Here is a 14,899-nt window from a genome sequence, read left to right on the forward strand (position 1 = left end):
CTATTGTAAATGATGTGGAATTTCCGCACAGAATTCCGTTGCAGAAATTCTGCATCGTTTACGCTACGTGGGAACCTGGCCTAAGAGTATCCCCCATAATCAGCTGTTAGACTGGATTCACATGAGCATGTTCGCTCCGTAAAGGACAGAACGTATTTCGGCCGCAAGTCCCGGACCAAACACACTGCAGGGAGCCGGGCTCCTAGCATCACAGTTATGTACGACGCTAGGAGTCCCTGCCTCGCTGCGGGACAACTGTCCCGTACTGAAAACATGATTACAGTACAGGACAGTTGTCTCGCAGCGAGGCTGGGACCCCTAGCATTGTACAGAACTATGATGCTAGGAGCTGTAACGGCTGCCGCGCCGTTCCCCGCCGTCCCCACGGCCTCTGCTCCGGTTCCGGCGTCCTCCATCTCCAGCTGCTCATCCCGAGATCCACTTACCCAGTCCGGACGCTCTACTGGCCTTGGACGGCGTCAGGTGAGTGCATCCCTTACCTCCCTCCGCGGTCGTTATCCTCGATGTGCGGCTGCAGTCACTAGAGGGCGCGCGCGCTGACTCGTACTGTCTTAAAGGGCCAGCGCGCGCCTTAATTCTTAAGAACTTCCTATTTAAGGTTCCTCCTCCCTTGCATCCCTGCTTGTTCAACCAAGTTCCCCGTGAGTTCCCTGTGCCCTGGTTCCCTGTTTTCCATTCCTTCTGCCTTTGTCTGGATTTCCCGTTACTGACCTCTGCTTGAACTTGACTATCCTTGTCTGCCGCCTGCCTTGACCTATTGCTGCTATACCCGTTACGACGTCTGTCGCCTGTCCTGACTTCTGCCTATCCATCCGACTGCCTCTACCGGCTGTGCCAAGCGTTGCCTGGGTTCCAAGCACCATCTCCCAGACGACACCGAGGATCCACGAACAAACTGGTGAGAACCGTTATAGGAGCCCGGCTCCCTGCAGTGTGTTCGTCCGGGACTTGCGGCCGAAATACGTTCTGTCCATTACGGACCGAACATGCTCGTGTGAATCCAGCCTTAGACTGAATACAAAAGCTTATTCCTTATGTAAAACACTGAAGCATTACAACATTGTAACATCTGCATCTAAGGTGTGTACTATTCCCTTCACAAGGAAGTACCTTCCAAGAGTTTCACCAAAAAAATGCCATCGTTAAGAGCATGCTGCTTTTTAATAAACACCACATACCAAAATACTGTGTATGTATATTTTCATATTTTACTACAGGCTTTTCACTAAGGGCATGTTCACATCTGCGTTGGATGCTCCATTAGGGGCCTCCATCACAGATCTGGCTGAAGATACCGTAAACAATAACGCATACTGCTCTATACCAGTAAAACCACGGACACCCTGACGGAAACCCGGCGGAACCCATTAAAGTCAACGGGTGCCGTCGGGCACCGATGGTGTCCGTCACACAACGGAACCAGTGCTTTCAGTATTTTCGTTGTTCTGCTACTCCGACAGAGCAGAACAATGGAAACACCAAAGCAGATGTGAACAGGAACCTAATATCTGGTCACAGCATTTTGAAAATTACTAAAAATACATTGTGAAAAATGACAAGGAAATGCTGCTAAACGTAGGGACCGATGATGCTGTTGAGGTCATAATTGTGCTTGGAGTTGTACACAACTTCTCACACAGTTCAAACTTTTTTTTTTTTTCATTTGCAATTATCCACTCTTTTCTTAAATGGAATTTTAAATAGCGGGTGGCAATTAATCATGGACTTTTTCTGTAATTATATTTGATTTTTCATTCACATAGCTCATTTTATACTGCAATTATGGAATTATAATCATAAAAAATGAATGATTAATTCTTCCCGAAGGTTAATAAATCTAAGCAAATAACAGGAGAGTAAATGAAGCCTCCAGATGCTGTGGATTATGGAGATAATTTATACAAAAGAGATTGGAGAGATTCACTAATCTGTGTTGTTCTCTTGTGTAAATCTCTTAAAGAAGCACCCCAGTATTTATTTATTTTTTTGCGCCCCCCCCCCCCCTACTTGTATTGAGTCTGACCTCCGGTTTCTTCAGCAGATGCTGTAGGAATCAGAGAGTCAGAGTAAAGATCGCGTGACCCCCGAATGGCCCTGAACAAAGCGGCTATGAGTAAAATGGAGAACCAGGTAAGGTGATGTCACGTATTGTTCGTGGACCCACTGGGCTGTACCGCCTTGGCGGTATGGCAGCTGGCCAACAGGGCACAGGTCAGAGTCTATAGTTCATATAGGGTACATGTGGCAGCTCGGACAGTAGCAAGGCAGCCTTGGCAGGAACTAGGCAGCAGGTAGACGTCAGGCGTGGAGAAGCAGGACAGGCGTGATATACAGCACAGCACGGCTACAGCTCAGCACGGCACTAGATCAGGATACAGGTTACAGGATACAGGAACAAAGAACACTGGGAGCAGGAAACACTAGGGGACCATTTGCAAGACAGATTTGGAATACGTCAACAACGCTCAGGCGTGGGAGGATGGGGCTGGGACCTTCTTTAGCCCAGTGTGCTCTGGGAGCAATTAGCTCAATCTCCAACATGCGTGCGCTCTGGCTTCTTAAGTCTGGACTGAGCTTGAGAGTGCACCCTGGTGGTCACTGTGGAGGACGGCCGTATGTGCAGACATCTCTTGAGAGAAGGGCGTCGACCGGATGGAAGGAGTTCGTGGTCCGCGAACACAGACGTTACAGGTGATACACATTACACCACATGCTAAAATGGGGAAGGGGAGGGGGCGGAAAAGAACAACTCACTAGAGTGCTTTTTTAAGCCTAGTCACTAAATAGTGTAGAAATATTCATGTTGAACTAAAGCTACCAGCATGCTACCATCAGCTAAGCATGCTGGGAGAAATTGCATCACAAAGTCATTATATAAGTATTCTCTTAAAACAGGATGAGTCAAACTTTAGGTTTTCCCTCAGACATATTCCTAAGAGGGAATTCTAAAGGTTGGGACTACTTTGGTCATCCTGTCTATATTACTGTCTACTTTAAAGGGATATTCTGCCAACCACAATACATGCCATAAATGTCTAATATGAGGTCTAACGTGGCCCATATAGGACTCATATATGGAGGGACAAAGTTGAGAGGTCGGCTTGCACTCCACATACAGCTCTCCACTTGTTTCTCCCTATATGTTGCTACCACTGGCTGCTTTGCATTGCCAAACAGGGGTCAGGTCACCCCTGTTCTCCGTTTGATGTCCGAGTGGTGTAGTCAGAATATCCCATTAAAGAGTACCTTTAAAGGGGTTGTCCAGTCCCTAAAAATTGATGGCCTATCCTCAGGATAGGCCTTCAATAGCTGATGGCTCAGGGTCCGATTCCCGGAACCCCCGCCGATAAGCTGTTTTGAAGGGGATGCCTTTCTTTTTGCGCACTGTGAATCGTCGACACGGATGTAGCGGCGATTAACAGTATTGCAGCCTTCTCCCATTGATGTGAATGGGACTAGAAGGCTGCAATAGTGTGAATCATTGCTACATCCGTGTCGACGATTCACAGTGAGCAAATAGAAATGAAGGGGAAGCAGCGTTCATATGAGTGCTGCACCCCCTTCAAAACAGCTGATAGGCGGGGGTCCTGGGAGTCGGACCCTAACCCATCAGCTATTGATAGCCTATCCTCATGGGCTGAGTGCGCTCCATACTCAGTGGGTGTCAGCTGTGTATTATAGACCCGGGACTAACGGCCAGGAACAGTGATCGCACTGTTCCTGGTCGTTTAACCCCTCAAATGCTGCGGTAAATCGCGACCGCAGCATCTGAGGCGTTGAAAAGAGGAGGGTAGCCCCCTCCGACAGCTCATCGGACCCCCCCCCACGACGAGATCACAGGGTGCCGATGGTTGTCATGGTAGCCCAGGGGCCTAATGAAGGCCCCAAGGACTGCTTTCGCTCTGCCTCTGTGAAAGCCTGTGAAAATGACAATATACTGCAATAAATTAGTATTGCAGTGTGTGTATGGTACCAGCGATCTAACGATAACTGTTCCAAGTCCCCTAGAATGTGTAAAAAAAAAAGTTTAATAAAAGGTATTAATAGTGAAAAATAATAATATTACAAGTTCAAAAAAAATAAAAATGTTCCTGTAAGCTAGTGTGAAAAATAAAAAAAATATTGTTCAAAATTGGTTTCATTGCGTGCGTAAAAGTCTGAACTATTACAATATACCATTATTTAACTCGCCCTAAGAAGCAAAAAATGAAAACGCCAAAATCGCTGTTTTTTGGTCACCTTAGCTCTAAAAATGTTTTTATAAAAAGTGATCAAAAAGTTGAATGTACCAAAACATTTTACCAATAAAAAACTATAGCTCGTCCTGCAAAACTAAGCCCTTACACCGCTCAATTTACAAAAAAAAATAAAAATTGTTATGGCTCTCAGAATGTGGTGAATCAAAACAATACTTTTTTTGAACAAATAGTTTTTTCTCTGTAAAACCTATATACATTTGGTATCACTGTAATCGTATTGACCTGCAGTATAAAGTTAAATTGTTGCTTTTACCGCACAAGGAAAGCCGTAAAAACTAAAACCAAAAAACAATGGAGGAATCGCAGCTTTTTCCAATTTCAGCCCGCAAAGAATTTTGTTTTCAGTTTCCCAGTACATTATATGGTACTTTAAATGATGCCAATAGAAACTACAACTCCTTCCGCAAAAAATAAGCCCTCACACCACTCTATTGACGGAAACATAAAGTTATGGGGTTATAGGGGTTGTACAATATTCGAAAAACATAGATTTTCTTCCAAAATCTATTTTTAGGGACTGTACAAAATTAAAATTTATGAGCATCTATTCTTAGAACTCTGTGTTGTGCCATTCCTCTATTATTCCTCCTGGAAAAGTATGAATAAATTGACAGTTGTGTGTTACTATTCTCCTTGTCAATGGGGCATGTCCCTATCTACTGTGACAATGCACTTTATTGTGGCCAGCTATATTTTTATACACACTCCAACAAGGAAGACTGTCAGTCGTTGAGTTAGACCCGCCCACTGGACTCATAAGACCAGAACGAACGGGGATTTAAAACAAAAAAAAATTGCCACTTCTACTGAATCGTTTTTTTCCAGAAAACGATATATCAATCTATTCAGTTTTTCCTGCTCTATAATATGCGGCCTGCAGATAGGACAGAATATTCATTGTGACAGATTTGCTTTAATAGCCTTTTCAATATACAACCTGGTATAATGAAAACAGAACATATAAGAAAAATCATGTTCACTTCCTTTACAGTCATACTTTGAGGATCAGATATTCTTGGCTGCCTCCATTTATATTATACAAAGTTCTAGAGCGCATAAATCAAGTAAGAGTTTATAGGTATAATAAATTATTGTATATATGGCTGACGGACCTGTATCAACATTACAAAAGATCTGAGACATTCAGGTCTGTTCTTTATGTGACACAAATCTCTTATAATCTGACACCCAGAACAGAAAAAAAGGCCCAAACTGACAATTTCATTCTCACCTTACAAGAGCTGGCATGTCGTGGACTTCAAAGTCTCACGCTCTCGCTTGTATCTTCCTCATATGGCACATTTGTTAGTACCATACGATTTTTTTTCATCACGTCACAAGGAATTTATTAGATGAATAATATAACATTATAGGTGTCATAAGAAATAAATTTAGTTATAAAAGAGGGGCCCTGAAGTCTACACAGAGTAGTGATTTTGGAGCCCGGGTTGGTATGAAGTCAATCATGTCAATAGAAACGTACATTTTTTTAATTTGGCAAAGAGTCCTAGCAAACTTTTTTAGGTGTTAGTCCCGTCAACAAAAAACATGACTGTAAGGGTCATTTGACACGGCGGATTTTGCGTGGTGGTTTCCGCCGCACAATCCGACTGCGGAATGATTCCTTTCGTCAGCAGGAAGATCCCTCCTCCAATTGACTTCAACGGGAGGTTAGAGCGGAATCTGCGCAAAGATTTGGCAGGACACGTCTTTTCCAGCTGGCTGAAAAAAATCAGCTAGCGGGAAAGAGAAGCGTCCAACTCCCAGTGAAATAAATAGGAGGCAGAATTTTGCGGCGGAATCCAGAGCAAAAATTCTGCCATGTGAACAGGGCCTGAGAGTGCTGCTGATATAATAACATAACATAATAACCGCTTACACCAGCTTGAGCAGCAATAATTGCAAACAATTTGTAGAATTTTATATAAGGCTACAAAGAAGATTTACTAATAGTGTCTTAAATCTAGACAACTTAGAATTAGACTGGATGCACCAAATTTATCACAGTGGCTCATGCTGGATGATAAATTTTGCGCACCTGTAGACATTTTTGTCTAACTTTATACTACCTCTTGGTTGCCTTAATTCGGACTACTTTTTTGGAACAAAATGTGGCACATCTTAAGCCATGACCCCTTTTCCACTAAGCAGCGACTCCTGTTGAGCGTGTCACAAACATCTGTTCTTCTTGGTGCATTTCATTAATAAATATGTCTAAAATGATGTGTGCCAAAAAGAAAGTGCAACTTAAGTCACAATTCTGGTGCAGCACCAATAGTAGAAATGTGTTTCTCACCCTGGAGCGCCTGGCACACCCGTGCATTATATGGACAGGCTATTGATTTAAATAGGAACTGTGTAATGCCTCTTTTCTCCTGTGGTGGCACTGCAGGGTAACTGAACACTTGCTGCCAACAGAGGCGTAACTTGAAGCTCCTGGGCCCCAATGAAAAATCTGTTACAGTTTTCTTCCTATTTGGCAGAGGCGCCTTTGGACCCCTCAGGCACAAGCATCCGGTGCTACAGCAACCTCTGCTCCCTTTATATCTACAACCCTGGCTGCCGGGTTCCCCCACAGCCTACACTGATCGCTAGTCACAGCAGAAGGACACTCTTGGATCAGATTATCATCGGGAGATTTTTCTAACACAAAGGAATCGTACAATGTGGACAACCCCTTTCAGGAACATTACTAATTAGCTACTGAAATGTCCCCTTTTTCTATGGACTTGTATAGATGGAGAAGTAGATTACATTTACAGTCACATTAAGTGACTAGGTTTGGTTTTAGAGAGCAGGGTAAAATTATAATTTTTTTTGTCCATAACAAGTCACAATCACTTACTTTTTCTTTAAGTTCACTACAGATCTCTTGCTGTCGTTTTCTGTCATTTGCTACAATGAGTTCTGTTTCGTATATAGAACCAGATTCAGCAATGGTCATTGCTGCCTTGATGATAAAATCTTTTCTATAGCGAGTCCAGCTTTCCATCAATGCTCTTCTTTGATCTTTATTGAAGCGATTGAAGTCCCACATCTTTTCATGGCTCACCTACACGGGGAACATAATGTAAGTGACAGCCAAGCTCTGTGCGAAGTCACTCTCAAAAACATGCAACAATGAGGACCTGTGGTGCATGATCATCGCAATGGACAAATCTGGATATAAAACAATTAAAGTCACGCACACCCTTCTTATTCCTTCAAGCTTGTAATGCAGTCTACCATGGGGATTTAAGAACTTTTATTTTGATTTAGTGTTATCCAAATGGCTTGTCATAGGCCATTCTTCACAGACAGAAGGGGTACATTATTTTAGAGTAGTTCACATGTAAGAAATTTACGAAATATATGTTTCCTGTAAAGGATATAAGGTTAAGGTAAAGGATACTTACAAAACCATACAGAAAAAAAACCCTGCAAAAAGTATTCCTTATCCACCTACACATGTTTCATGAAAACGTCTACAGTAAATTGGAAAATGAGTGCTCTATGCCAGTGCAGTCCCTGTAGGTAGTGCCACACAGCCCCCTGTAAGTTGTGCCACACATCCCCCTGTAGGTAGTGCCACACAGCCCCCTGTTGATAGTGCCACAGCCGCCTTGTAGATAGCACCCCCGTAGATGGCACCACCATTAAATAAATGTCCACCTCACGGCCGACTATCCCTGCCGTGTGAATAGGGCCTTAGTGTGTCTGTAGAGGGAAAAAGCTAATAAAGTCCTGTGATTACAGCAGCATCTGTACTGATTAAAGTAATGTGTAGAAGTTTACTAACAGGGGAAGAGAATTAGGAAGCATTTATTTGTCATTGGAGGTACACTTTAATGTGTTAGTTCAAGGAAACCTCCAGAGGCTAATGTATCTATTCTGTGTAGTGCAAAGCTTTACTACAGCCATTGTCACCTCTGCACAGTAATACCATTGTTGGTATTTATTGTCTTAGGATTTGACAGTTAGGCCGGGTTCACACGAGCATGTCCGGTCCGTAAAATACTATTATCTTTCTTACCTCTTCTACCTTGACTGAATGTAATAAATCAGAGAAAGCTAGAACATTTTCTATCATTAGGAGAAAGATAGCATTATGCTCCATGCTGCTTCTGCACCCCTAAGTCTACTTTCATCCAAGGCATTTGTGACTAGACCTTGACCCAGTCTTAGCTGTGATAAAGAATTAGGACCTTTACTTGATCCAGCAAGGTCTATGTATAACATTCTTACACGAGTATTCTTGAACATTTTCCAATCAGAGAAACAATTGCCATATTTATCTACTCTTAGGCCGAGTTCACACGAGCATGTTCGGTCTCTGATATGTGGACCGTATGTTGGCCGCATTTCCCAGACCGAACACAGTGCAGGGAGCCGGGCTCCTAGCATGATAGTTATATATGACGCTAGGAGTCCCTGCCTCGCTGCAGGAAAACTGTCCCGTACAGTAATCATGTTTTCAGTACGGGACAGTTGTCCCGCAGCGAGGCAGTGACACCTAGCGTCATATGTAACTATGATACTAGGAGCCCGGCTCCCTGCAGTGTGTTCGGTTCAGGAAATGCGGCCAACATGCGGTCCGTATTTTACGGACTGAACATGCTCGTGTGAACTCGGCCTAAGAGTAGATAATTATGGCATTTTGTTACTCTGATTGGAAAATGTTCAAGAATACTTTAAGAATGACCTTGCTGGATCAAGTAAAGGTCTGAATTCTTTATCACAGCTAAGACTGGGTCAAGGTCTAGTCATAAAAGCCTTGGATGAAAGTAGACTTAGGGGTGCAGAACCAGCATGGAGCATAATGCTATCTTTCTCCTAATGTTAGAAAATGTTCTAGCTTTCTCTGATTTATTACATTCAGTCACGGTAGAAGAGGTAAGAAAGATAATCACCTGCGTTACTCTATAAGATATAAAAGTGTAAGTTCATATTTAGCACATTTGCTTTGAGTGCTAAAAAACATTGCAACACCACAAGTTGCGGCAGATCCTAAAATTCTGTCTTCAAAATTAAAACTATCTATTTAATAAGTAAATATTGCATTGAATCAGCACAACTCAAAACCTTTCTTCTCCAATGGGATTGCTATCCCATAAAGATTCCTCTTATAGGATCTTTGTGGGATATTTAGGCATTCCAAAAGTAGTTGAGGAATGGAAAGTTGAAGGACTCCACTTTTCCTTTTGCATTCTTCTGAGACCCAAATTCAGCTTTACATCTTCATGTCTCCTGCAAGCTGCTCTCCCCTTATGACACAATGCAGGACATACAATACATTCTTATTTGGTTACATTTTTTACTCTCACTTTTTTATATTCACCTTCTTCATTTAAGCTTTTTAATAATAAATAGTGAATTAATAGTTTTATTAAATTGCTTACCAGATCCTGTCTTGGTTTGCGGGGAAGATGTTTTGATAACATATCCATGTACAAAGTTCTTCTATTTGGAAGGTCACTTGGATACTGGCTAATAATTGTTTGAAAAATCCAGTGATCTTCTTTAGTCCATTCACAGTCCCTAGAAAAAATAAAAATAAATATCTGGCAATTTATAGTTTACGGTTGAAATGCCTGTCACTGGGTCATATAAGTTAAAGAGGCTCTGTCACCAGATTTTGCAACCCCTTTCTCCTATTGCAGCAGATCGGCGCTGCAATGTAGATAAGAGTAACGTGTTTTTTTTTTTCAAAAACGAGCATTTTTGGCCAAGTTATGACCATTTTTATATTTATGCAAATGAGGCTTTCTTAAGTACAACTGGGCGTGTTTAAAGTTAAGTCCAAGTGGGCGTGTATTGTGTATGTACATCTGGGCGTTTTTACTTGTTTTACTAGCTGGGCGTTGTGACTAGAAGTATCATCCACTTCTCTTCGTTAACACCCAGCTTCTGGCAGTGCACAGACACACAGCGTGTTCTCGAGAGATCACGCTGTGACGTCACTTCCTGCCCCAGGTCCTGCATCGTGTCGGACGAGCGAGGACACATCGGCACCAGGCGATTGATTGATTGATTGATTGATTGATTGATCACTTACATAACACACTGCACTATTTATGTAGTGCAATGTAGTATGCCGGCCAGTATTCCAGTTAGTATCCTAATAAGCGCACGTCCATTGCAGATATGGCAGCCATTGTTAGGCCCCCGGCTGCCATGGAACCCATTGGCACCTAGCGATAACCTCCCTCTGTCAAATTCCTTCGATGCCGGGGTCACTATTGATCATAGACATCATCTGCTGATGGCGTGGGCAGCCGCCATATTAAAGGCACACCCTTCCTGTATTGTCTGTATAGATAGTGCAGCAGGGTGTGTGGTTTTTGGCAGTTGAAATGAATGGGTCTCAATTGACAGAGAAAGGTCATAGATTATTAGAGTCTCCAGGAAGTGATGGAGTACAGATCTTTCCCCTAAAGACTAGGGAGTGACAGCAGAAGCTGTATACAGAGGCTTATCTGTGTGTATCATTTTTATATCCTGCCATATCTAGGCCTCCAGCAGTCTAATAAATCTGTCATTAAAGCCCTCACCTTGAAAATAATTGGATGATTCTGTCCAAATTTGAACAGCAAAGCTGACAAAGAGAGCTACAAAACAATATCTGCCTATTGTGACTGTTCAAGTGACCAGTGTGAAATCTGGAATAGTTCTAATTTTTTTTTATGTGAAAAGGCACATAAAAATAAAATTTTTTAAAAATAATGAAATAATAAAAATATATGTTTATCATTAGAACCTGATTTAAATAATATGTCATTTTCTGATTATACATTCCCTTCAACTGAAAACTACCTAATAGGGTGTTTGAATATGGACTTTCTAAACCAGACAACCTCTTAAATAAGAAACTGGAAAAGTTCCTGCTATGAAGAATGCCCCCTGGCAAGTTAGGCACTGACATGTTCCACACAGTTCGAGCCTTGTCTTAAGAAATTACTGTAAAAGACACTTGTTATAAACTGTTGCCTGATTTCTCTGAAGGTATTTTCAAATTTTTCAATTGCCTAAATTCCATGATTTCTTCCCTTCACTTGGAAATCCCTTAAAGGGGTTGTCCACTATTGGTCAACTGATGACCTATCCACCGGATAGGTCATCAGTGTATCATCGGTGCAGGTCTGACACCCGGACCCCGCACCGTTAAGCCTCTCTAAGCTGCCTCCGGGCAACGGATGTTATTGCCCATTATGCGACGTACGGAGCCGGAAGCAGTTGGCTCCGTACATAGAATAGCGGCCGTGCTGCAGAACTGCAGCTCTGCTCCTAGTCGCTTAAATAGGAGCAGAGCTGCGGTACTGCAGCTCGGCCTCTATTCAGTAGCTGGAGCTAACTGCTTCAGGCATGTACCTTCAGTGCCCGGGAGCAGTTGGAGCAGCTTGACGGTGCAGGGTCCGGGTGTCGGACCCGCACCAATGATATACTGATGACCTATCCGGTAGACAGTTGTCCAGTAGTGGACGAACCCTTTAAACTCAACCCAGAACCAGAGGTATAACTTGAAGCTCCTGGGCCCCAATGCAAAATCTATAACAGGGCCCCACCTAGAATATATCATTTATAATACTGGTGTCGTCCTTTGTGGCTTAGGGGCTTTTGGAGCCCCCTCAGGCTCCAGGGTCCAGGTGCGACTGCTACCTCTGCAGCCCCTATAGCTATGCCCCTGCCCAGAGGTATCCTGTCAGTCTTTAAGAGGTGTAATAATCCTCACATTACAATAGGCTAATGTCAGTTACTATGTATGATGTCATTATGGGCACGGTCAAGAACCACTTTTGTAGAAACGTGTGACATAAAAGACCAAAGCCCATCTTAACACATTAGCCCTACCTCCTGACTGTCTTGTTTCCATCAGAATAAGACCACGTAAGGGGTGAATTAGGCACGGATCCAACAAAATATGGGCAAGCTGAGGTTGCTCTGATGGATGGTGGGAATCAAAATAGAGTAGGCGGCGAGTCCATTTAAATGTGGAAACAGAATTAGTCTAAATACAAAGGTGACGGAACACAAACAGCTTGAAGAAATGCAGGAAAAACATATTGCAATTAAGTTCTCAACAACACAACAGCATCTGCCGATAGTCATATGATGTCAACTTCTTACAAGGATGTTAGGCACAAATCCCTAGATCGTCCTCCTACACATATGTCCCCAATGCTGCCTGGCTCCAAATGAAATAAATCAAACTTAATTCAATTGTAATCTATACATTACATCAGATATATCTTCTTTCATGTACCATTTTCTAGTATAATAATACACTTTAGACCTCACTGAACACACTGTCATGAAACTAAAAGCCTATATAACGAATTGAAGGCTGGTGCCAATATAAAACTAAAATCAGCTGTTACCCACAGACAAAACAATAGAAGAACCTCTGCAGGAGATCAAGATTGTCTCGCACTATCACCAGTAACAGTACTAGTTTATCAATAGCTTTACAAACGGTGTATCTCGTGGATGAACTGATATCCCAATTCTATGATCAGTGCTGTTTGCAAAACTGTTCTAGAAGATGCCAGGGGTGCAGCACTTACCGGGAGCAATTGCCTAAACTGCGGCTAATGCTGATTGTGATGACCCCCACTGATCATATACTGATGACCTATCCTGTGGATAGGTCATCAGTATGAGGGTATGTTCACGCGGCCTATTTACGGACGTAATTCGGGCGTTTTTGCCCCAAATTACGTCCGAAAATAGCGCCTCAATAGCGCTGACAAACATCTGCCCATTGAAAGCAATGGGCAGACGTTTGTCTGTTCACACGAGGCGTAATTTACGCGCCGCTGTCAAATGACGGCGCGTAAATAAACGCCCGCATCAAAGAAGTGACCTGTCACTTCTTTGGCCGTAATTGGAGCCGTTATTCATTGACTTCAATGAATAGCAGCTCCAATTACGTCCGTAATGGACGCGGCGTTCAAGCGCCTGCACATGCCGTTACGGCTGAAATTACGGGAATGTTTTCAGGCTGAAACATCCCCGTAATTTCAGCCGTTACGGACGCCCTCGTGTGAACATACCCTAAAAAAACAGCCCCGAACCTGGACAACCCCTTTTAAACAAGACTAAAGAGCGAATTATGGTTCAACACTGAGAAGATCCAAGAAGAATCATGTGTCTTGCCAAAATCTGTTGATAGGGAGAGATGTCTGGTGTTTTTTTTCCGATGCGTTTTTTTGTAGCGTTTGATTACGCAACCAAAAACTTACAATGTAAGCCAAGCCGAAGATCAGCATACTAGCAAAATCAAAACAGTCATCCATTGCCCCCTTCCTCAATATTTGTGGCTCTATCCAATATATATTTCCCAGAGCTGTTGAATCCTTATCAAACTGTTTAAAGAACAGGATATTTACTACTGTATAATATCTTTTGACTTAAAACATATGAAGTCAGTGCCTTGTACAGATGGACTATTCTGAGAAGTTGTGGGAGGTCGAGTAGACAAAGCTATCCCAAGACTTGCTGGTCAAAGTCTTTGAACATCGTGGTTTTATGCAAAGCCAAAACTTCAAAGCACATGTCGGTGAATTAAGGTTAACTAGCCTTTCCTAAGCATTATTTGAAATGAACGCCAACTAATGTGAAAGAATCTTAACACAAAGCTTCACATCTTATGATATCGGCAGTGAAATAGACCATAGAACTCCTGTCCCCCCCAACAGCCCCGAAGCAACGTGAAATTGCAAAAGAGTTTGATTCTGCACTAAAGCCCATTGTCTTCCAGAGCAGGTTCATACATCTGTTTCTGTCAGGAACACTCAGTCCTCCCACACTTGTTCAGAAACTAGCACAGTATGACTTCCAGGTCCTTCTCCTCACAAAGACATCTAATTACTCTGCCAAGCCCAAGACTTTAAACAGGGGATTTCCACAGAAATGAATAAAGAAATGACTTCTGTGTCAAAAAAAATCTCATTCAGAAAAGCATTTTATCAGATGCAATAAAAAATAGATTGCGGCTGACCAGCAGAGATGAGAAGTGCCGTGAGAAGATTTCAGCCAATAATTGACACTTGCTTCGATGACTTCAAATACAAAGTAAAGGTTCTTTGAACGTTTTCATACAAAAAACAAAGGAGTGTTAGCTCTTATCTGCTCAAAGACCTGTTTTAGTAAATATTTGCTTTCCATATAAAATATTAATTGTGTTATTCCTCTGTTATTCCTCCTGGAAATATTTGAATAAATTGACAACTGAGTGTTACGATTCCACTGTGAGACTGTGCAGGGACACGCCCCTTTGACAAAGGGAACGGTAAAGCCCAGTTATCAATTTACTCATACATTTCCAGGAGGAATAACAAAGGAACGATAAAACACAGAATTCTTAGAAAAGGTGCCCGAGCATTGTTATTTCATGGGGAACACAAGTATTTATTAAAACAGACATGTAAGGCCAGGCATGGCCCTCTTTAAGACATGGAGACTTTTTGTAGCGTGACTTCCAGCTCATGTGGACTGCAACTGTCAATCGAAGGTTAAAATTGGAAAATTGCTCTACAATACGTCTTTATGTAGTCCAGGCCTAAACAGAATCAGTCATGGCACACAAACTGGAACTGGTATACTGGTACCAGCTCTGATGAAGAGTTACAACCATTAGATCA

At 42.5% G+C, this 14,899-nt stretch overlaps 1 protein-coding gene across 3 annotated transcripts in view; it reads right to left on the minus strand.

Annotated features, from left to right (window-relative positions):
- CCDC148 (coiled-coil domain containing 148) overlaps nucleotides 1-14,899 on the minus strand; it is a 141,758-nt gene that overhangs the window by 29,254 nt on the left and 97,605 nt on the right. For all 3 annotated transcript variants that reach the window (XM_075829310.1, XM_075829309.1, XM_075829311.1), the window contains exons 9-10: nucleotides 9,659-9,797; nucleotides 7,126-7,332 (exon numbers count right to left, since the gene is read on the minus strand). In XM_075829310.1, the coding sequence (XP_075685425.1) occupies nucleotides 7,126-7,332; nucleotides 9,659-9,797 (346 nt within the window). The remainder of the gene's footprint in view (nucleotides 1-7,125; nucleotides 7,333-9,658; nucleotides 9,798-14,899) is intronic.

Source organism: Rhinoderma darwinii, chromosome 6 (assembly GCF_050947455.1).
Source record: "Rhinoderma darwinii isolate aRhiDar2 chromosome 6, aRhiDar2.hap1, whole genome shotgun sequence".
NCBI lineage: Eukaryota > Metazoa > Chordata > Amphibia > Anura > Rhinodermatidae > Rhinoderma > Rhinoderma darwinii.